The 23,385-nt window shown below is 32.2% G+C and overlaps 2 protein-coding genes across 24 annotated transcripts in view; one reads left to right on the top strand and one right to left on the bottom strand.

Annotated features, from left to right (window-relative positions):
- Positions 1-9,511, bottom strand: part of LOC143222707 (phosphatidylinositol 4-phosphate 5-kinase type-1 alpha-like) — a 94,630-nt gene extending 85,119 nt beyond the window's left edge. For 19 of the 23 annotated variants that reach the window (XM_076449583.1, XM_076449585.1, XM_076449589.1 and 16 more), the window contains exons 1-4: positions 9,193-9,511; positions 5,970-6,009; positions 3,015-3,167; positions 1,411-1,445 (exon numbers count right to left, since the gene is read on the bottom strand). In XM_076449583.1, the coding sequence (XP_076305698.1) occupies positions 1,411-1,445; positions 3,015-3,153 (174 nt within the window). In that variant the 5' untranslated portion in view covers positions 3,154-3,167; positions 5,970-6,009; positions 9,193-9,511. Of the gene's footprint in view, positions 1-1,410; positions 1,446-3,014; positions 3,168-5,969; positions 6,010-6,271; positions 6,355-8,135; positions 8,214-9,192 lie in introns of those variants that run through there. The other 4 variants (XM_076449584.1, XM_076449586.1, XM_076449571.1 and 1 more) reach the window with 2 other exon arrangements.
- Positions 9,512-9,542: 31 nt separating this feature from the next.
- LOC143222706 (uncharacterized) overlaps positions 9,543-23,385 on the top strand; it is a 51,759-nt gene continuing 37,916 nt past the window's right edge. Inside the window, exon 1 of the mRNA XM_076449569.1 lies at positions 9,543-9,696. The gene's annotated coding sequence lies outside the window, so the exon portion shown is untranslated. The remainder of the gene's footprint in view (positions 9,697-23,385) is intronic.

Raw genomic sequence — 23,385 nt, 5'->3', positions numbered from 1 at the left:
TCTTGATTTATTGTTATATATCTAAGAAAAATAAGTTTAATAATTTATTTCTAAATAGTAATAATTTGTATAATAATTGAAATGAGACTATACTACAAAGTACTAATCCACTAAAACACAGCCAAGACAGGGAAGACTGAAGGTCAGTTTGAAATTACTGGAAATGTGACCTGAGTGCACATACACCTCGTCAATGCAAGCTATGCGATATTAGGTAGGCGTGACTGGAAGATCCATACAATAAAATACATACATTCATATATTGCATAAAGAGACTTAAGCTGCATAGAATAAACATTTGTATTTTTATGTCACAATATGTAGTTATTCTAGTATGAAAAAGCATAACTTATATTTATTTCTTTTCTTTTATGATGGATACCAGGTTGGTTAAGTGACAGACCTCACATAATTAGAGTACAAAAAATAACAAAATATAAAGTTTTTCTGAAAACAAATGTTTGAAATGTATTTAGGAGTTTTTAGTTTATGCAAATAATATTTCAGATTTTTGGGATGAAGAATATTTTGTTTAATCATAAGATGAAATCAATTTCCACCCAGACTACTAGAAAAACAGACTATTATCTTACAATACTTTAAATTAAATACTTATAATCTTTACTTAAATTCTACCGAATGTGTATCAAAAGTTATAATGCAAATGTGCCCATTGCAAAAAGGTTAACAGAAAAGGCAACATGGTAATTTCTATATTTCAACAATCTAAACAATTAAAAAACAAGTAACCTTGTGTTAAAGTGATTTACTTATAAAATTTATTAAGTATTTAAAAGAATTTACATCTAAAGCATACATGTATAAGCAGTTTCAAATACATGCATTACCAGAGTGAATTTTCACTACAACTGTGAAACAGCAACAGCTATGGAAAGTTCTAGTGAAAAACTTTTCTTATTGGTTCATGAACAAGTTACAAGGCATCATTTGCAAGTTAACTGTTATCAAAACGTAGTACAGTGTTTAAGCACATTAGGAATAAATTTTCATATAAACACATGGTGCCCTTTGAAATACATGCACACCAATGTCAATTCATATTCAATACTACAGTCAAAAAAATATTACTGAACTGTAACAGATCTTAACATCTAATGTTTTTAATCTGTGAATGCTGTCTTATTGCTGACACTTAAATCTTAAGTAATAATTAATCTGCACTTCTGAAAACAATGTCAAATATATCTAGCTAAACGGAAGGAAGCAAAAGCATTACCATGTTCAATAACTTACTTCCTATATATAGTAGTTAACTGCAAAAGTAACGATAAAACTGAATGCACCAAAACTTTTACATTTAAAAAGGTAAAGGTCTGCTGCTGAAATAATAAAAATGCTAACTTTAAGTTCAGTAATAATACTCTAAAATGCATTTACACATTTACTTACATCTACAGGTGGTGGTCGTTTTTTCTCAACTTCTCCTGTAACGTAAATACAAATGAGTGAAATAAAATGTATTTATACAAATAAAACATCTCTTAATTAAACCATTTACCGTGTTTCTCCGATAATAAGATCTACCCATAAAATAAGACCTAGTGTGATTTTTGGGGATAGTTTTAATATAAGCCCTACCCTTAAAATAAGCCCTAGTTAAGAGTGGCAGGAAGAGGAAAGAAAAAAAAAATTTATTAATTAGTTTAATAGTTAGTTAATTAGTTTGTTTAAGTATTAATCAGTTAGTTTAATAGTTTAATAATAGTTTATTTTAAATGGTTAGTTTAATAGTTTTACTTTGTAACTTCATTTTTTTAATATATCAAAATAAGACATCCCCCGAAAATAAGCCCTAGTGTCATATTTTGGAGTGAAAATTAATATAAGCCCTGTCTTATTTTCGGAGAAACACGGTAATACTTGTATTTCACTGAGATACTTGCAATGTAAGCAGAACTCAATTTCCTTTTCTTTTCTCAATGTGAATAGTTTTACAGTTTTTAACTACCTCATGAATTATTGAAATAGTTCAATTTTTCTTTCATTCATTATCTTTTGATGCAAAATGGAAATTGATTCTTTTTTGTTCTGATGACAATCTAAAGAAATTATTATTCTACTTTATGAATTTTAATGACTATCTGATGTTTTTTATTTAATAAAAAAGTAACTTAGAGATTTGAAAACATTTGATATCAAACTAGTAGAGTTATACACCAATTCAAAATTATGTGCAAGCATACTTACTCAGCTTTATGGATACAATGAAATGTAAAACTTGTGGTTATATTTTCATCCAGAATTTAACTATTGTTACTAAAACAATAATTTCAGTGTTTAAACATTACATGACATTAAGTTTTATAATCCCTTAGATGTGACTAATACAAGATTAAGCAATTAACTTGATTAAATCAACATTACCAATTACTTACAAGAATAGGTTACACCAATTAGTGTCGGTTACAACAATCAATTAATTACACTTAGAATTAAATCAGTTAATTAAACAAAAACCCACTAGTGTTTGATTATTCCAACTATCTAGTAATTGAGATTAAAATAAAATCAATTAATATCACTAAAATAATCAATTAATTGAAACTTGGGTTTCTAATTATGGGTTTCAGTCATCCTAACTATTCAGTAAACAAAATATTGAAATTATATTATAATTTTTCTTATTAGCCAACTCATGAAAATAAACACTGGAAGTAATCATTCAATGAGTCAGAAAACTAATTAATTACTGAATTCCATTAATCAACCAACACTAGTAAAAATATTTTTACTTAATTGTTAGTCATACCTACTTATAAGTTCTTTTGCTTTTCTAATCCAAATTCATGCATAATAAGAAACATTTGATCATAAAATTGGTTTTATTCATTTTCTATTTACAGTAGTACTAACATGAATCAAGAGGGCCAAAACAGAAAACTGTTAAAAGACTGGTTAAGAAAAGCCCAAGTCAAATAAACAGCTAAGATTAAATCTTGTTCTTAATAAGTAAGCAAGTAACAAATAGTGAAACATTTCTATAGAAATCTTACCCGATAATGATTCTTCAGTGAGGCATTCTGCAGTTCCTTCTCCTTCTTGTACTTTTCCATTGCCTTCATTTTTTTCTTTAATATCCTGTTCCTCATTATTTTCATATAATTCTTTAGGCACAACAACTTCTGCTGCCATGATATGACATCAAGCTAAAGAAGTATATTTACAGAAAATAAACACTTAATTCTAGAAGAAGACACTTTGGAATGTGCTTCACATCTTTAGCAGACAACTATTTTACAATGCTTGAAAATCTAGTGCAATGTGTGTTCATGACCAAATTTCCACATTTACTATTAAAATTATAATCACTTAAGTATTTGTACAAAATATGCAAGTGTACACATAATATGAACATGCTATCAACTGATTACTCCAAAAACATTATAAGGGTAAAATATAATTTTACATTTCTCTGCAACTTATTACTAATTTTGTTTAAAATTATAAAACATTAAGAAAGAATCACCCTTAGGTTTAAGAAATACATCTGCATTAAATCTACTAGAAAAAGTAAACAAATAGTTTAAGTGTTAATTTAACCAACAAAAATCAGTAAATGATATTTTTAACTTTTGATTGAGGCTACCTAATTTTTCTACTTGGAAATTATTTCATACTGAAAGAAAATCATACTAATTCTTTTAATTTAATATTAAAAACTTTTTAAAGTACAAAATGGATCAAACATTCTGAATTATATATTTTTTCATATAATAAATTTAAATAGATCCATTATTTTAATATGAGCAAAACTTCAAACTATTATCAAATCTAGATCCTGTTTCCTCTAAAACATTAATTCTTTCTAGACAAGTTGTAGGACAAAGGTCATGCCATCAAATTTGTCATCTTGCATTCAAAATGTTATTTAACTACTATTTTATGAATTTTTGTCAATAAGTTTGGTATCAAATTGTAGATTATAGCTCATGTTTTAGTGTTATACATTAGATAATTACTTAATTTTAAAGTAAAAATTAAAAAAACTTAAACATCAATTTTTGTGTGATGTGGTATGTTGAATAAAGCACTGGTTCAAATTAAATGTTTGTGATGTCAAAACACAAAGTCTATAGTTCTGTAAGAATTAGGAGATTAAATAAGTTATATTGAGAAACCAGAATATAAAATAGCCTCCTGTATTTTTACTTTGGCGAGATATCACTCATGTGTTGAATCAAATACAGTGATATAGCTCTCTATTTCTACTTTTGGAAATGCTACCTTATATACACACTTTTATATGACATGTAAATGTGAATAACTAATCAAAAATTCAGAATGTCCCCCTAGTGACTTTCTCAGCTATTTTCAAATGCAAGTCTCATTCTCTTTTGAAACAAATGTTCGTGCTATAAGTAGAATCTTCAGCCTGTTCAAAATTTCATATTTTTTTAATATCCAAATACAGCTTAGTTACTAAACTTGATAAATTATAATGGAGTTCTATGGTCTTCATATAGTAATTTTATGATTTTTGGTTAAAATTTATATATAAAATAATTTCACCTCAAATCCTCCATGTGAGAAATTAAGGCTTAGCAAGCTACAACAAGCAGCAACCAAGTACAAAGATCATAACCAGAAGAAATAATTGTTTGCTTTACTTCTTTATTTACTGTTTTATGTTACAATGAATGGGTATATAATTAAATATTTAGCTTCAGTTTGAGTTATTGCTCTGTTTGGATAGTTTTGTTGGATAAAAGGGTAATTTGATGATAGTCTTCAAGAATATTATGTTCTTAATTAAAACGCCAGTTTGTGTGTCATGTGTGGCTACAGATCTATATATGTACTTGTGTTTGCACCAAGTATCTACCCAACAACTTTATTATCCAGTTCCAAAATCACTGCCTGGATCCATCAAAACAATGAATGACTAACACTATACTGCATGCATTTTTTTCATTTGTCTTGGTATTCCTACTTTCCAAGGTCATCTAAATAGTAAGGATGCTCATCCATGGCTTATGAGTTGCAAGTTACAACTGCTCTGTAAACTGCAAAGCCTTGCTTGTCTTGGATGGAAAAATTAAGTAAGACACAAAATACAGTTAATTCAGAAGTGTCATTAAACAGAAAATAGAAAATCAGTGACAAACAGTACATCAAGAACAAGACCTAATTTAACAAACCTACTACGAAATAGGATAACTTAGGCCAATACTATAGTTATAAGTGCTTTACTTCAGGTTTATGATTTTTTCATAGCACTTTTTCCTTTCGTTTTATTAAACTTTTTTGTAATACTTTTATGCTATCATTTTATCTCATTCGCCATGACTTCAGCTTTCCAAATTCTATCACATTTACAAAACCACATTATCAGCAACTAAACCCTAAACTAATGTATTTTAGTTTTCATTGACCTTTATCAGTAAGTAAACTGATGGTAATCCAGATCCCCAAAGGGTAATGACCCTCATGTACTTGGGTTGGACATTTCTACCTGGTATAAACACACACATTCATGACTACATATTCCATTATTCTATAATTTTTAATTGCAACTTCAACTACATTTGCTGGCATTAGAATCTTCTGTAAATGTTAAATAAGTAGACTATTTGTTCTTCAGATGACACTATAGAATTTTGAAAAGTCTAAGAACTGTGAAGAAAAATATTTTTCTTCTACAATATTCACTCTCTAAACCTGCTATCACCATTTGTTATTAAAATATCCAGTTTATTCATAAACAGTGGAAAACAAGGTTTGAATTAGTTTTCAGCCAAAAAGATAAATGTTATGACATGATGTCAGTCTGATGGAGAAATCAGGCAGCAGTTGCTCAGGTTTAAGGAATTAACCTTCCCACAATCTTAATATCTCACTCAATGTTCAGCTCAACAACCTTAACAAATCTATGATTCTGTGTTTCATTAGGCTATAAATCTACTTTAAGACTTACATATGTACTTCATACACATGTACCTCATGCTTACCTGTTTCTTAATATCCTAAACCTTACTCATAAATGGCCATCTGCAAAACACAAAAATAATGTTGAATTTTATAAGTATAAAGTCATAGAAATCCTAGATCTAAACTTACTATTACAACAATAAAAACCTTATTTCCTGAAATATTCAGAGGTACATGTATTATTGCTCTTTAGCTAATAAATAAAAGTTTCAAAAGACAAAAACTTAGTGCCACCTGAAACAAATATGTACAGCTTGTGAGAGAAGAGAGAATAAAAATCAGAGAAACATTTTGGAATATATAAATAAAAATGTAGTACTACCTGTACTGTGTTAATGCTGGCTTGTCCAAAAATAACATCAACTAATTGTTGCATTAAGATATTCTAAACCAATGCTTCCCAAATGGTGTGCCTCAGCACACTTCTGTGCTGCAAAGCCATTCTATGTATGCTGCAAAATTTTGTATATGTAAGGCATCAAGTATGTTTTTTCATGACCATGTAAAATAATCAAGATTATTTAGTCTAACATGGCCTTATTATCCTAACACAGGACATCAAAATGGAGTAAAAGTACCCCCAAATTACTATATTTCATGTTTTTAATTACAAAAACTGTCCTGTTTTTAGGTGTAGGAGCAAATGAGTGTGCAGAAAAATTAACAATATTCTAGTATACCATAACTACAAATAGTTTGGGAACCTTTATTTTAGACAAATCTAAAAACTTTCATATATGACAATACCACACATGTACCCACACAAGTAGACAGCACACTAATCATTAACTTGAATACACCAATCGTTTCATCGAAACAAAAAAATTCATACACAAAACATAGAATATACAAGAAAAACTTTCATGTGATTCAAACAAACAAAAACCTGAATTCTGAAAACATGAAATATTCAGCATTCTTATAATAAGGAGCTTTTTATACCGTAGATATTTAACTCTTTCTAAATTCTATTGTACAAAGACTCTCCCTTTTCCACAGTTAACATTTATATACAAGTCTGCAAAGTAATCATTCCATTTTCAGTATCTACATACAGTATACAGAAAATACTGCAAGATCTCTACATTGAACTGGATTGCAAAATTTATAGTTCTTTTAAATACATCTAAATGAGGAGGAGAAATAGGAAGGAAAGTGTCTACCTACATACATCTTTTTACTTGCTAAATTACTTATAGTTGAGAAAATATTACAGTGAATCACAGGAGGAATGTAGATTTAAGTAGAAATGAGTAATTACAAAGAATTAGGGCATACACTATCAACATGTTCAGATATAGACAAAAGTAAACTTTGAGGTATCAGAAATCATCTCATTAGAAATATCTTACTTTAGTGTAACCTGTATCACTCTTATTAACCATATTAAGCAACTAGGCAAGTCTGGGTAGATAATAAAATTCATTTAAAAAGTATACAAAAAATAAGGAAAAATATCCACAAGAGATTAAACAAAGAAAGTTCTATAACCAACAAGTATATACTAGGTAATCAACAAAATATTCACACCAATTAGGTCTTGTCCATACCAGATGCACACATTTCAGAACAATTATATAAAAGGTAAAAATATATGCAGAGTGCATTCTAAATAACTCAGAAACCCAAGTACTTCATACACAATTTCCTAGTTCAGACACAAAAACTTCTTAGCAAGGGTATATTCAAGTATTGAAATTTTACTTCAGAATCATAAAAAAAAAAGTGTTCTAATGCTATTGATAACTTCAGGGTAATACCAGAATCAAACATACATTTTGAGGCATTTTGGGTATGTATGTACATAATATACACTATAAATTGGAGAGACACATGTAAACAACCACCAAGCTCATGGATGTCACGTGGTTTCCTCTCTATACAGTTCTTGATCACAAAATTAGTAATGAAATGAGCGTTCTATCACATTCAAGCAAGTGATCTGTTAATTGGACATGTCTGATTAGTCCAGCTGTTATACCTATATAGCTTGTAAGAAAAAGAAACATAACTGACTATCAAGCAGCTTGTTTATAAACTGATATATAACTGATTAGAAATAGTTACTTGTTACACTTTCAAGTCAAAAATGAATCAACAATCAGTCTGACTTAGATAAAAGGATGCCTACTGAGATTTGTAATTACATAAAATCACACATTTTAAAGGTTTCAAAGCTTCACTACCAGAACTTGACATCTAAGGGTATTTCACCCACAGTTCTGAAGCCCCGTGGTGGATCCTCTGCATAATAACAGGGTTAACTATGAAAAGTAAATGAGCATGTATATAATGGATTAATAAACAGATAAAACATTGATTATGAGAATCATCACAAGCAGGCATAGCCAGCATACTGAATTTTGCAGAAATCTAGTATAGCAGACTTTCCCTTTAAATTACCAGATTTTATACTATCCACTAAAAGCCTACATATTGCATCATTCAGAGTAAGTTTATCTTTTTATTTCTTACAACACCCAGTATAAAGAATTGACCAAAAAAGTAAGTGAAATCTCTGATTTTCCATGCAGAATACAATGCATTCTCAACAATACTTGATGGGTTAAACTACAACAGAGAATTACAATGGAATTTTTGTTTGGCTTTTACATTTCTATGCACTCTTTAATTAACACATCATGGATACACAAGCAAATACAACAAGAAGCAACTATTAAGTACAGTTAACACAGAGTTAATAGTTTTGTGAATCAACCACATGTAAAAGAAAAGAGAAAAAAGCATTATTTGTCAAAGCAGCAAAATATCTTTTAACTAAACTCAGACTGGAAATATGGGTAACAAAAATAGGGAACTTCCTCTTTGTACATATCTTACACTGATAAAAACTAAAAGCCAGTTATTTGACAATGGACAAATGTCAAGATTTAAGGTTAGAATTGCAAAGCATAAAAAGGAGAAATAAGAATTTTCAGTCTCTTATGAGGAATGTAACTTGTAAGAGATGAAGACACTTACACTTAAAAGTCTTGCACTGTTAATGTTACACTTAAGTGTAAATTACACTATTACAATTCCAATAGTTTTCTTCTTTAATTTATTAAATGTTTAATTGATTTCATTTTCAATCTTCAAAATAAAACAATTTAACACAGAAACTTCAGTCTAATTTATATATAATGCAATTTAATAAATGAATTAGTCGTTTTGTTCAGTTATTTTATATTAACTAATACTTAGTGGTAAAACTAAAACAAAAACGAAATATAGGTCGCTCACCCTCGCTATTTTTATGTTACTTTCTACTACTTGTAGTACTAGAATTTTAATTAGTGTTCGCTACAATCTTTCAACGTTAGTCTAGAGGTTTTTAGTCGTGAAACTAAAGTTGGATAAATTAAGTTCAAATTACTTTCGCAATTTGAGAAATACAGACTACGTAAATTTAACATAAGATTTATAAAAACACAGAAATTTCACAATGTTTGCAATAAGCCTAACGTTAGTTTCTCAGCCTACGCTAGCTATACAGTCATCCACTTCCGAAAATTTTGACAAGATTTTTATTGCGCACGCATAGACTAACAAAACGACCTCTATCATATAAAGTGGCTACACTAAATATTTTTATCAAAACATTGGTGACTGCTGTTAAGAATGAATCAGATATTTCTACAGTAGTTTATCAGTGTAAGTGTATCTGAAACCTTGGGCATTAAAACTGATTTCTAAACTACCAGGTGAAAACTGAAACTGGGAACAGACAATTCACGGAATTAAATGGTGAGATATCTGTATTTATCGTACACCCTAAAACATAATATTTGTTAGGGAATGAGCATTATTGATTGTATGAATTAATTACAAAATCTGTAACGTAATATTTAAAAGAATTTGTAATGCTTAAAAAATATTAACTACATATTGGAACGATCGTGTATAAAGTAAACTTTTGTTTTAAGTTTTCGCGCGAAACTACACGAGGGCTATCTGCGCTAGCCGTCCTTAATTTAGCATTGTAAAACTAGAGGGAACACAATTAGTCATCACCACTCACCGCCAACTCTTGGGCTACTCTTTTACTAACGAACAGTGGACTGACCACACATTATAATGGCCCCACGGCTGAAAGAGCGAGCACGTTTGGCATGGCAGGGATTCGAACCTGTGACCCTCAGATTACGAGTCGAGTGGTTCGTTTTCCCCTCGGTGAACTTAGCAGATAGCTCGATGTGGCTTTGCTATAAAAAACACACAAATTAAACTGATAATTTTATCATTTCACTATTAAAAACTAAGTTTGTTTATTGGCTTTAGTGCAAAGCTATTTGAGGGCTATTTGTGCTAACGTCAGTATCTTTGAAGTGATAAATTAAAGGAAAGGCAGCTAACCAACGCAATCTAACGCCACCCTTTGGACTACTAACAAATACTTGGATTAGTCGTAACATTATAATGCCCAAATGGCATCATAGATGGTTGGATTCGAACTCACGAACTGCAAAATGTGAGTCGAGTACTTTAACCAACAGGTCACGTAGTCCTTCCAGAAAAAAAGAGATTGTTCTAATCTTTAAACTACTTTAATATTCTATTTATGACAAATTGTATTGCTTGGCTCGACTAATCTAGATTGTTTTTCATATTTGAAAATAATTAAAAAATGTCATCTGAACTTTGTCAGCTGATTTTGCAGAAACAATTACAGAAATCCCACAACTATTTATGAAATAAAAAATTAGAAGTTCTTTTGTCAGTTTTTTATTTTAAAAATAAGTAGATCGTTAGTTGCCAATAAATAAATGAGTGTTTAAAGTTTCATTCTTTCTGTGAATTATGTTTGTGTGTGTGTTTTTTCTTATAGCAAAGCCACATCGGGCTATCTAGTAAGTCCACCGAGGGGAACTGAATCCCTGATTTTAGCGTTATAAATCCGTAGATTTACCGCTGTACCAGCGGGTGACATTGTGTGAATTACTTTCTCATATCTCTTTGTGAAATTCCAAAGTTAAACGAAACCCACAATTGTTTGATCTTAGCATAAGCAAGTGATTTGTGGATTAAATTTTGGAAGGACAATTATAGTGATTTTTTACAAGCGAAATGAAAGAGACAAGAATCAGCACGAAGATAAGGAGTAAAGAAAATATAAGCTAAACATCTGTTGGTAAGGTTATGCATTGTTGGATGAAAGTTAAAAAGAACGGATAAAATGTGTTCAAAAACTAAATAAAATAAAATTTGTTTAGTAAAAGATCAGCAGACTTAATGTTGTAAAGATTAAAACAAGGATAATACTTTTACAATTTCAAATATTAATCATATAAGAAAACAACTGCTCTTACATTCACTCTATAGATGACCAATCACAAACTTGGAATCACAAATATCTCAAATATTTCTGCTTCATGTGACAACCTTAGAGCAGTCACGCATATGAGAGGTAATGTAGGACACAATGTAATTATTCTACAGAGCAGATGGCTTTCTTGATTAAGTTGTGTTACAGAGTAGCATCTACAGTTGAATTAATATATTACATTTCCAAAACTATCATTAAGTGTATTCGAACTCAGGCTGAAGCCCAAGGCCTCATGCTATGACTATAAATATATTGCACGTAGGGGTTCTATTTGGAAGGGGCCTTTATAAGTTGAAAACCCTAGGGCCAATAAAACCCTTAATCCGGCCTTGTGTACAATTATAATAAACAATCTTTATTCAAAACAAATACAATAAAAAATTACTTTACTTGCCATAACTTGCAATCGTCTTTACTGGAGAGTTAGGTTTGAAATAATTCAGAGACGTAATAGATCGACTGCTCAATTGAGGTTATATCTCAGACTAAACAAATCTTTCATTATTTACTTGATTTGTTAACGACAAATTTATCAAGAGTAATTAGTGCTATCCAAGTTCTTGGCCTTTCTCAATGAAACATAAAACCAAACCCAAACTTCAGAATGATTAAAAATATTTAAAACATACTAACTGAAACTTCTCCTTAATCTGAACTCGAAACAAGAACCCAAACATAAAATTAAATCATCCTTGATTATAGGAAACTAAACCGTTAAAAAATATTAATTCAAATACAAAAATAAAACTTCCTCAGAAATACAATATCATATTACTGTAAATTACACTATATACAATTCTTGAACATAAATGAGCATAAAATAGTTAATGATTCCACACTATAGTTCTACAAATCAAATTCGATATGAAAATACACTCTTTAAGAAAAAATAATTAGAGTATAAAATTGTTAACAATAAACATTGCAATGATGAAATGAGATACACCAATCAATAAGAATACGATCATCCGTTTATCAGTAACTACACCGACTCTTTAATAATCGAATATAGCTAATCATAAATTATAATAATAATTATAAATTAGAAATTAATGTATTAACACACGTCTATAGAATATAAACATTAACAAAAACGCAGTGAACCGTATGAAGTAACCCTTACATCAACATGAGTAAATTAATAAATGGGGCTCTTTAATAATGACACTGCTTACATTGCACAACCATTAAAAATGAAATTAATATAGGATTTTTAATTACAATGCATGCCCATTAAGCCCCCTTTGTAACTCTGGACATTTTGGAATGTCGCCCCTTCAGCCGTAGGGGCGTTATATTGTGATGGTCAATCCCACTATTCGTTGGTAAAAGAGTTGCTCAAGAGTTGGCGGTGGGTGGTGATGACTAGCTGCCTTCCCTCTAGGCTCACACTGCAAAATTAGGGACGGCTAGTGCAGAATGGTCTTCAGATCCAGGTCTTGCAGGCCACTAACCATGAAATCCTAAGCGTATTGATCTTTGTAGTATCCTCCTTCCATAATACGTCAATAACTTAAGGCTTAAGCATATAGTGAGGAAATTAGATCACTACAGGCTAGCTGAAAAACAAGATAGTTTGAAGGTTTAAGAATCTGATATTAAATAGGAAAAGTGGTGATTGAAAATATAAAGTTAAACAAATTAGAATTTGTCGAAAGTTCAACTAGGTGTGTGGGTTGTAAAATTTTGCAATTATCCAGTTACAATTATGTCCTCTTCTAAAACTACATTTCAGACAAAGGGTTATAAAACTACCATCTCAGTGAAGTTCCATTCCTACCTCCATCGTATCTTCTCAACCCATACTGTCTGTCGAACATGTATTCTTAATATCTGCGAACAGTTTAGTCCACCTGACTTAATTGAATATCTGCTTAACCAATACGTATAGCTAGCTACCCAATGGTACCATTCCCACTGTAACAGCTAGCACAGTTTATCTACTGAACCACTCATACTCCTTCTACTACCATTTGCTTTGCATGTAATGTTTTCGATAACGGGAGTGAAGACAACATTTATTACTCAATCCTCACCTTTCTTTACTGAATCATTAATTTTTAACAAATTCCGATTTTTTTTACGTGAGAAAGACTCATCATGTTTATTAAAAGCTTGCCAAATTTCGTGCAGTTACATAAATTGTATCACATCGTATTGGATGATGCATCAATACAATTGTATAATGGCTTCATGATACGATATTCTTATAGTATTCATTTATCATCACACTTTTAGTAATTACAGTTAATTTCGTATCACAACGTCTTAACATTCAGATTAAAAATCTTATTTTTGTTAACATGTTCTTCAAATGGTGGGTTCTTTGTGCATTGATCCAGTCATGTTGTATTGCACACACTAATGACTTTAAGTAATATTCATACAAACATGTAAGACCACAGTCATATGTCTATTTATAAACATATACTGTTGTTTATATAAATATCACTATTGCACGTTGTCACATACATTAATATTTTATAAGCAATTCCATACAGCTCATGTGCAAATTACTTTGGTAATCATCTCAGATTCTATTCCACAGGTTACGACTAAGTAATGTTCTGTCATCTATAAGCTGTCAAACCCAAGATGTTTTTCCTTTCAGACGTTACATACAGAATAATAACTGGTAAAATTCAATAAAACCATTACTTTTTTAGCTAGAATTATCATCAGCTAGAAATTAATAATCCTGATATTCGTACATTATACACATCAATATATACTTAGATGATTTGGTTTGATTTCAGTTTTGCTAGCTGTCCTAATTTAGCAGCGAAAGAATTGAGGGAATACAGCTAATAATCACCACCTACTGCCAACACATTGGCTATTATATAATCAATGAATAGTGGGATTGGCTGTCACATTATAACACCGCCATGGCTGAAAGGTAGTGCATGTTTGGTAGGATAGAGATTTGAACCCAAGACTCTCAAATTAAAAGTCGAGTGAGGTAACCATCTGACCATACAAAACCTCACTCAGAGAAAACAACTTCCTCACTTCATATATAGAAGTTATATGTTGAATTAAGAGTACTATAATAAAGATCATGTGATGATATTCTCCTTTGAACTTCCCAACTCATCTAGATAATTGGGTGATTGTCTTAAAACATTTGACAACAGACATCATCACAGGTTTGACTGACAACCAGTGATGTCTCTTGCCTCTAGATGAAGTACTTATTTATCTGGTTCGAACTGAACAGCCAGATAAACACCTTATCTCTTTCCTTCCTCATCCTCTCAATCTAGGTGGAATAAAATTGCACTCTTGTCCTTTTCTGGCATGTTAGTCTCTTTTTCTGAAACCATAGTCAAGTTTGTTTGTTTGTTATATTTTTGAGTTTCGCGCAAAGCTACACGAGGGTTACATATCTGCGTTAGCCATCCCTAATTTAGTAGTGTAAGACTAGAGGGAAGGCAGCTAGTCATCACCGCCCACCGCCAACTCTTAGGCTACTCTTTTACCAACGAAAGTGGGATTGACCGTCACATTATAACGCCCCCACGACTGAAAGTGCGAGCATGTTTGGTGCGACATGGATTCGAACCCTGGACTCTCAGATTACGAGTCGAACGCCTCAACCCACCTGATCATGCCGAGCCATAACCATAGTCAAGCCAGTCACAAGTGATTTGTCAGTAATATACTAAAGCAAGTCGTTGGAATGCATTATGTGATCTAACTTTTCTCAGAAAACGTGAAAAAGTCCTGTCCAAATGGAATCAAGTGACTTCCATGCCACACCAAGTCTCTATGGTGATGCATCTATTTCTTGATTGTGTTATTACAGCATGTTGCTTGTCATATTACATTCTTTACTTGCTCATAGCATGCGAACTTGTATATGACAACTAATGGAGACTTGTTTTAACAGACTTTTATTCAAGGTGAAACACACCATATATTATTGACACTAGTGCTGAACATCTCGACTTGAATGTAGCCAGAAGAACCATACTAAATGTTAGAATTAGTGTGAGTAACGCCTTGGTATCTTCCAGTCTTTATGTTATGAGATTCTGAAAATGTCGTGTTAGATCTCTGTATATAACTATATGCAGTATGGGTTGAGAACTATAGTTTCTTGATTGTTAGTGATGGTACATTACAGCTTCCTGTATTTGAAATTGTTCATTATATTTATAAGTACCACAGGCTCAACACATCCATGCTCTGCTTCCCAATCTGAGGAAGAAGTGTCCAAGATAAACCTGGGTCTTTCAATTGTTCTTCCTGTCACTCTCAAAATGTTAATTGTGACGTTTATCCTCTAGAGGAACCCTTAATGACTGGCTTAATTTATCACAGTAGGAAGGGCTTGGACTCATACTGTGTCCAAGATCAGGACGTTCAATCAATAAGCAGTGCATCATTGTATTTTAAAGATATTATATTGGCATTTTTGTGCTGTGGGTCTGGACAGTGTGGTATGACTAAATCATGCTCCTGTAATGCTGTTATAATTGCTTGTGAATTTTTAAAGTTAATCAACTTCTTCAGCAACACATTGTAGTAGAGGATTTCCCAAACTAAATAGTATTTGTAGTGTTTCATGAAGACCTCAACATATAGAATGTTGCAAAATTAGGGACGGCTAGTGCAGAATGGTCTTCAGATCCAGGTCTTGCAGGCCACTAACCATGAAATCCTAAGCGTATTGATCTTTGTAGTATCCTCCTTCCATAATACGTCAATAACTTAAGGCTTAAGCATATAGTGAGGAAATTAGATCACTACAGGCTAGCTGAAAAACAAGATAGTTTGAAGGTTTAAGAATCTGATATTAAATAGGAAAAGTGGTGATTGAAAATATAAAGTTAAACAAATTAGAATTTGTCGAAAGTTCAACTAGGTGTGTGGGTTGTAAAATTTTGCAATTATCCAGTTACAATTATGTTCTCTTCTAAAACTACATTTCAGACAAAGGGTTATAAAACTACCATCTCAGTGAAGTTCCATTCCTACCTCCATCGTATCTTCTCAACCCATACTGTCTGTCGAACATGTATTCTTAATATCTGCGAACAGTTTAGTCCACCTGACTTAATTGAATATCTGCTTAACCAATACGTATAGCTAGCTACCCAATGGTACCATTCCCACTGTAACAGCTAGCACAGTTTATCTACTGAACCACTCATACTCCTTCTACTACCATTTGCTTTGCATGTAATGTTTTCGATAACGGGAGTGAAGACAACATTTATTACTCAATCCTCACCTTTCTTTACTGAATCATTAATTTTTAACAAATTCCGATTTTTTTTACGTGAGAAAGACTCATCATGTTTATTAAAAGCTTGCCAAATTTCGTGCAGTTACATAAATTGTATCATATCGTATTGGATGATGCATCAATACAATTGTATAATGGCTTCATGATACGATATTCTTATAGTATTCATTTATCATCACACTTTTAGTAATTACAGTTAATTTCGTATCACAACGTCTTAACATTCAGATTAAAATCTTATTTTTGTTAACATGTTCTTCAAATGGTGGGTTCTTTGTGCATTGATCCAGTCATGTTGTATTGCACACACTAATGACTTTAAGTAATATTCATACAAACATGTAAGACCACAGTCATATGTCTATTTATAAACATATACTGTTGTTTATATAAATATCACTATTGCACGTTGTCACATACATTAATATTTTATAAGCAATTCCATACAGCTCATGTGCAAATTACTTTGGTAATCATCTCAGATTCTATTCCACAGGTTACGACTAAGTAATGTTCTGTCATCTATAAGCTGTCAAACCCAAGATGTTTTTCCTTTCAGACGTTACATACAGAATAATAACTGGTAAAATTCAATAAAACCATTACTTTTTTAGCTAGAATTATCATCAGCTAGAAATTAATAATCCTGATATTCGTACATTATACACATCAATATATACTTAGATGATTTGGTTTGATTTCAGTTTTGCTAGCTGTCCTAATTTAGCAGCGAAAGAATTGAGGGAATACAGCTAATAATCACCACCTACTGCCAACACATTGGCTATTATATAATCAATGAATAGTGGGATTGGCTGTCACATTATAACACCGCCATGGCTGAAAGGTAGTGCATGTTTGGTAGGATAGAGATTTGAACCCAAGACTCTCAAATTAAAAGTCGAGTGAGGTAACCATCTGACCATACAAAACCTCACTCAGAGAAAACAACTTCCTCACTTCATATATAGAAGTTATATGTTGAATTAAGAGTACTATAATAAAGATCATGTGATGATATTCTCCTTTGAACTTCCCAACTCATCTAGATAATTGGGTGATTGTCTTAAAACATTTGACAACAGACATCATCACAGGTTTGACTGACAACCAGTGATGTCTCTTGCCTCTAGATGAAGTACTTATTTATCTGGTTCGAACTGAACAGCCAGATAAACACCTTATCTCTTTCCTTCCTCATCCTCTCAATCTAGGTGGAATAAAATTGCACTCTTGTCCTTTTCTGGCATGTTAGTCTCTTTTTCTGAAACCATAGTCAAGTTTGTTTGTTTGTTATATTTTTGAGTTTCGCGCAAAGCTACACGAGGGTTACATATCTGCGTTAGCCATCCCTAATTTAGTAGTGTAAGACTAGAGGGAAGGCAGCTAGTCATCACCGCCCACCGCCAACTCTTAGGCTACTCTTTTACCAACGAAAAGTGGGATTGACCGTCACATTATAACGCCCCCACGACTGAAAGTGCGAGCATGTTTGGTGCGACATGGATTCGAACCCTGGACTCTCAGATTACGAGTCGAACGCCTCAACCCACCTGATCATGCCGAGCCATAACCATAGTCAAGCCAGTCACAAGTGATTTGTCAGTAATATACTAAAGCAAGTCGTTGGAATGCATTATGTGATCTAACTTTTCTCAGAAAACGTGAAAAAGTCCTGTCCAAATGGAATCAAGTGACTTCCATGCCACACCAAGTCTCTATGGTGATGCATCTATTTCTTGATTGTGTTATTACAGCATGTTGCTTGTCATATTACATTCTTTACTTGCTCATAGCATGCGAACTTGTATATGACAACTAATGGAGACTTGTTTTAACAGACTTTTATTCAAGGTGAAACACACCATATATTATTGACACTAGTGCTGAACATCTCGACTTGAATGTAGCCAGAAGAACCATACTAAATGTTAGAATTAGTGTGAGTAACGCCTTGGTATCTTCCAGTCTTTATGTTATGAGATTCTGAAAATGTCGTGTTAGATCTCTGTATATAACTATATGCAGTATGGGTTGAGAACTATAGTTTCTTGATTGTTAGTGATGGTACATTACAGCTTCCTGTATTTGAAATTGTTCATTATATTTATAAGTACCACAGGCTCAACACATCCATGCTCTGCTTCCCAATCTGAGGAAGAAGTGTCCAAGATAAACCTGGGTCTTTCAATTGTTCTTCCTGTCACTCTCAAAATGTTAATTGTGACGTTTATCCTCTAGAGGAACCCTTAATGACTGGCTTAATTTATCACAGTAGGAAGGGCTTGGACTCATACTGTGTCCAAGATCAGGACGTTCAATCAATAAGCAGTGCATCATTGTATTTTAAAGATATTATATTGGCATTTTTGTGCTGTGGGTCTGGACAGTGTGGTATGACTAAATCATGCTCCTGTAATGCTGTTATAATTGCTTGTGAATTTTTAAAGTTAATCAACTTCTTCAGCAACACATTGTAGTAGAGGATTTCCCAAACTAAATAGTATTTGTAGTGTTTCATGAAGACCTCAACATATAGAATGTATTTTTTTGTCACAAAAGTAACCATGAGCTTGTAACCACCATATGCAACTAAATACTCTATTTCATCTTAAAACTATGATAAACTTCTCTGATCCTACTGTCACTAGTATCTGTACCTAAAAATAATTCGTAGTTTTGTGTAAAGGATTCCATTAAAGCATACTTCAAGAAACAAAAAAGCTTACTCTCACTCCTTATTATGCCTGAAGAGTGCTTTTACTTTCCTGATAGCTGACAATTGTGTGGCAAAGTTTGAAAGTTGGCTACAAATTTACTGGTGATATAACAAAAATGAAAGAAACTTCATACTTTTCACTTCATTGGCTGAGAACAGTCTTAACAGAATCAATGGAAACTCCATTCCTCTTCATAATAGGATAAAAAAATTCACTTCCATACACAGGAATGTACATTTTCCTGGTTTACCTGCTGGATTATTATTTTTGGTTTCTCAGCTATAGACTAGAATGTGTAACCAAATGCTAGAATGACATCAACATGGATGAGATACTTCTCCCATTGCAATCTTTTCTTTGTAAAGTCAATTAGCATATCAAAGGTAGATGAGTACTTTACACATATCAAATAGCATGACAAAAATTATACAACCCATCTCTTATACTAAAGGCAGTCTTAGAACTGCTCTCCTGATTCAGCTTAACTTACCAGTATCTGGAAACTAGATCTAAAGTATAGTATCAGTTAGAGCTTACCTTCTATCTCAAATCATTCATGGATGAAATCAAACACATTCAAAAGATTGTATCATCACATTTTAACATCTGTTACATCTTATTGTTGGTTACAACCCTAATTCTCTAAATAGGAAGCTGGATAACTAATTCCTCATAATTATAAAACAACTCTAAACATTCATCCACCCTAAAACACACAATTGCCTGAGCTAGTGCAACTTACTGTTTGAAGAAAAACAGGTAATTTCATGAATATGTTATATAAAAACATTACTAATTCACTAGATTTTGTCCATAGCAAACTACTGTACACTACTTGTACATGTGCAGTACTTTGATTTTCTATCCCATATATACTTGTGTAATCTACTTTTACTGGAACAACTTTCCCAAGAACCAACAGTTCATCAGTTGCACAAACAAAACTGATGAAGGCTTTGTGGTATGTACATTTCAAGAATGGCAATGGTAGAGCCAAGGATTGTGATAACTACCTTCATTCGGTGAGAGATAATACCCAGATCTTGTTTAATATTTACCTCTCCATTAATTTTTACTTTATTGTCACATGCCAGAACAAAGTTATTATCCATGTTTTGGAGAGCTTGAAATATTAAAACATCTTCCACAGTTTTGGCTGCTTCTTTGTTTACCAGAAACTCATTCTTTTGCCCTTATACTTTCATGGGCACATATCCAGGTCAATCTAACCTTGAGAGAGTTAGGATGATCACTAATACTTTCAGTACAAGGAGACTGCCATGTTCCTCCAACTCAGAGTCCAAACTTGACGGTTGCTGCATTTGTTTCCAGACACGTAATAGTAGCATTTGTCACTTAACATTAACTCTTCTGGAATTCCTGAGCAATGAGTTAAAACTTATAAGTTTGTAGTGTAATTTGCTTTTCTTCACTCAATAGACTCTGTGGCTGCAGCCAAAGTCTCTCCATTTCAAACTCTTGACCACTACCTGGCTGGGTTTTCATTGCATTGGCATAATGGGTACAGGGTGGTAGGCATTTTCAGAAAACCAAATCTTCAGAGGAGAACTTGAACTTCCATCCAAGGTAACAAAACAAGTTGCTCACATAATCTCGTCTATCAGTCCTAATCGATCCCTAGTTTTCACATGATTCGTTATCACCCTGGCAGGATATCTTCAGAATCAAAGACGCTTTCTACTGCTCCACACATCATCATCCTTGTCATTAGAGGCTTGCAGTCTCACTTACCAGTGATGTAGATAGCTCTAGTTAGAAGATATTGTTCACCAACTACATCTCTAGTTTTTCTCAACTATTCTTCAATGATTGTCACTAAAGAATTGAAGTGGGGTTATCATCACTGTCAAAAACGCGAGAGTTCTATATATAATACCCCATTCAGTGTGAGACTCATCAACTGTTATGCCCTTATGGCAACTTTATGTTGCTGGGCTTCAATTACAATGAAGTCAATCTTCAGAGGAAGAATTAAATTTATTGATCTGGGTACACCAGCTAGTAGCAGTTCTTCTTACTGAATCATTGGCCACAATGAGAAAGAAGCCATTGACATTTGCAGCATCAGTAAAAATATTTCACTTCTTTTGCACCCAACAAGTCTATTAGACAACCATTTTCCTTCAGTAGCAAACTCTCCATTTTTGTTATAAGTTTTTGAGCTGAAAAAAATGCCATTTCCTTGAAACAAAGTTTTTAAAAGTTACATTCACAATATTTTAAGTAAATGATGATGCACACATCAGACAAAAATGCGAAAAACTTCACAAAAATATATTGTGTGGTCACAGAGTCAAATTTTTCTCCTTCCTATTTGCACTATAGTATTAGCTTCTCCTAAGTTTGACAAAGTGAATCTGCAGAACAACAGGAGATCTGTCAAGACATTTACTATGACACAATTTTGCATTCTGTGACTAACTGAGTTCACAATAAAGTAAGAGAAATGGTACCCAAATGTACAATCATATCAAAAATATTTATTTAAACAAACACAGTAAAAATGTACTTTGCTTGTTACAATAAACAGTCGCCATTGTTAAATAGTTAGGTTTGAAGTCATTCCATGATATAATAGATTGAGTACCTCAGATAAGATCATGTACAAGACTGTCTGTTCAGTTAATGTTCCAGATTAAATAAAACTAATATTATTTACTTATAACATCAGACTTACCCTCAGAAAGTACCTTTAAACACATGGATGGTAATTTAAAATGAAACATAAAAATAGGTTAAAAGCTCACGAGATTACCTAATAGTCAGTAGAAAAGATTACTGTGTAATTTCACATACTATAAGTTATCTTGTACCTTTATCATGATATAACATAAGGTGTTGCTTCAGGTAAATGTTAAAGAATAATAGGGAGCCAGAAGAAAAAAACAATTTAACGATTTTCTTGACAAGCGCGATTTGTGGTAGCTATGAATACTTGTATTAATAAGATTAATAAAAAATGATACATAACACATTGTGTACCAAAATTAAAACAAAATGAAACATTAAGCATAAATAAAATACGGAATATAAATGTTTGCATGCATACAAATACATGAAGAGTTAACATTTTTAAACATGAAAAGCTAATATTTTAAAGTACAGTGTGAAATAAAGTATACGAGCAAAATACATGAAACAAACTCTTGATCTTAAATACATATATATGTATGATAAACAAAATAAGTAAAGAATAATAATATTAAACATATATCGAAACGGTGGTAAAAGGAAGGAGACAAATAATGCCAGCTAACATATAAAATAATGCAATACATTTATCTATTGACTGTTTGTTGTATGGAATCATAAATACAGGAAAACAAATATGAGTTTCAAGGTTATTATAAAGAATGGTGTACGAATGCTCTGGAAACACACAGAAATATACAAAAAACTGAAAACCATTAACCCTCAAAACATTAGTATTTTGTATACATTGAAATACCGACATTTATATTGAGTAACGTTTTAAAAGGTACACCAAGTCTTAAAAGTGATGCGTTTTTTATAAGGAGATTGTATTATTCTCAGCCTATGCTTGTTTTAGAAAAAAGCTATATAAAACAATTTACTTTATCAACCACAGAGAATAGAAATCCGTATTTTAACGTCATAAGTCAGTAAAGTTATGGCTAACCCATTGAGGAACGTAAAAGTAGCTTAATTGGAAGTTTATTAACATAATAATATGCTCTCTCGAAAACAAACCTGTATTAACACAGAAATGTAAAAGGTTTTTTTTATCATTGCAGTCTAAAGAAAAAGTTTAAGTCTATCAATAGGTACGTATAGAAAAAACAGGAAAATCCTTGGATAAACTGAAAGAAAACCCAGGAGTGGTCTGTTAAAGTAAACGCAACGAAAACCCTGACATTTTCAGATAGAAAAAAAAGAGAAAAGTATTGTTTTGGAATTTCGCACAAAGCTACTCGAGGGCTATCTGTGCTAGCCGTCCCTAATTTAGAAGTGTAAGACTAGAGGGAAGGCAGCTAGTCATCACCACCCACTGCCAACTCTTGGGCTACTCTTTTACTAACAACTAGTGGGATTGACCGTCACCTTATAACGCCCCCACCGCTGAAAGGGCGAGCATGTTTGACGCGACACGGGCG

This window comes from Tachypleus tridentatus, chromosome 8, assembly GCF_004210375.1.
Source record: "Tachypleus tridentatus isolate NWPU-2018 chromosome 8, ASM421037v1, whole genome shotgun sequence".
In the NCBI taxonomy this organism is placed as follows: Eukaryota; Metazoa; Arthropoda; class Merostomata; order Xiphosura; family Limulidae; genus Tachypleus; species Tachypleus tridentatus.
Note: the sequence above shows the minus strand (reverse complement) of the source record. Positions and strands in the feature narration are given on the sequence as shown.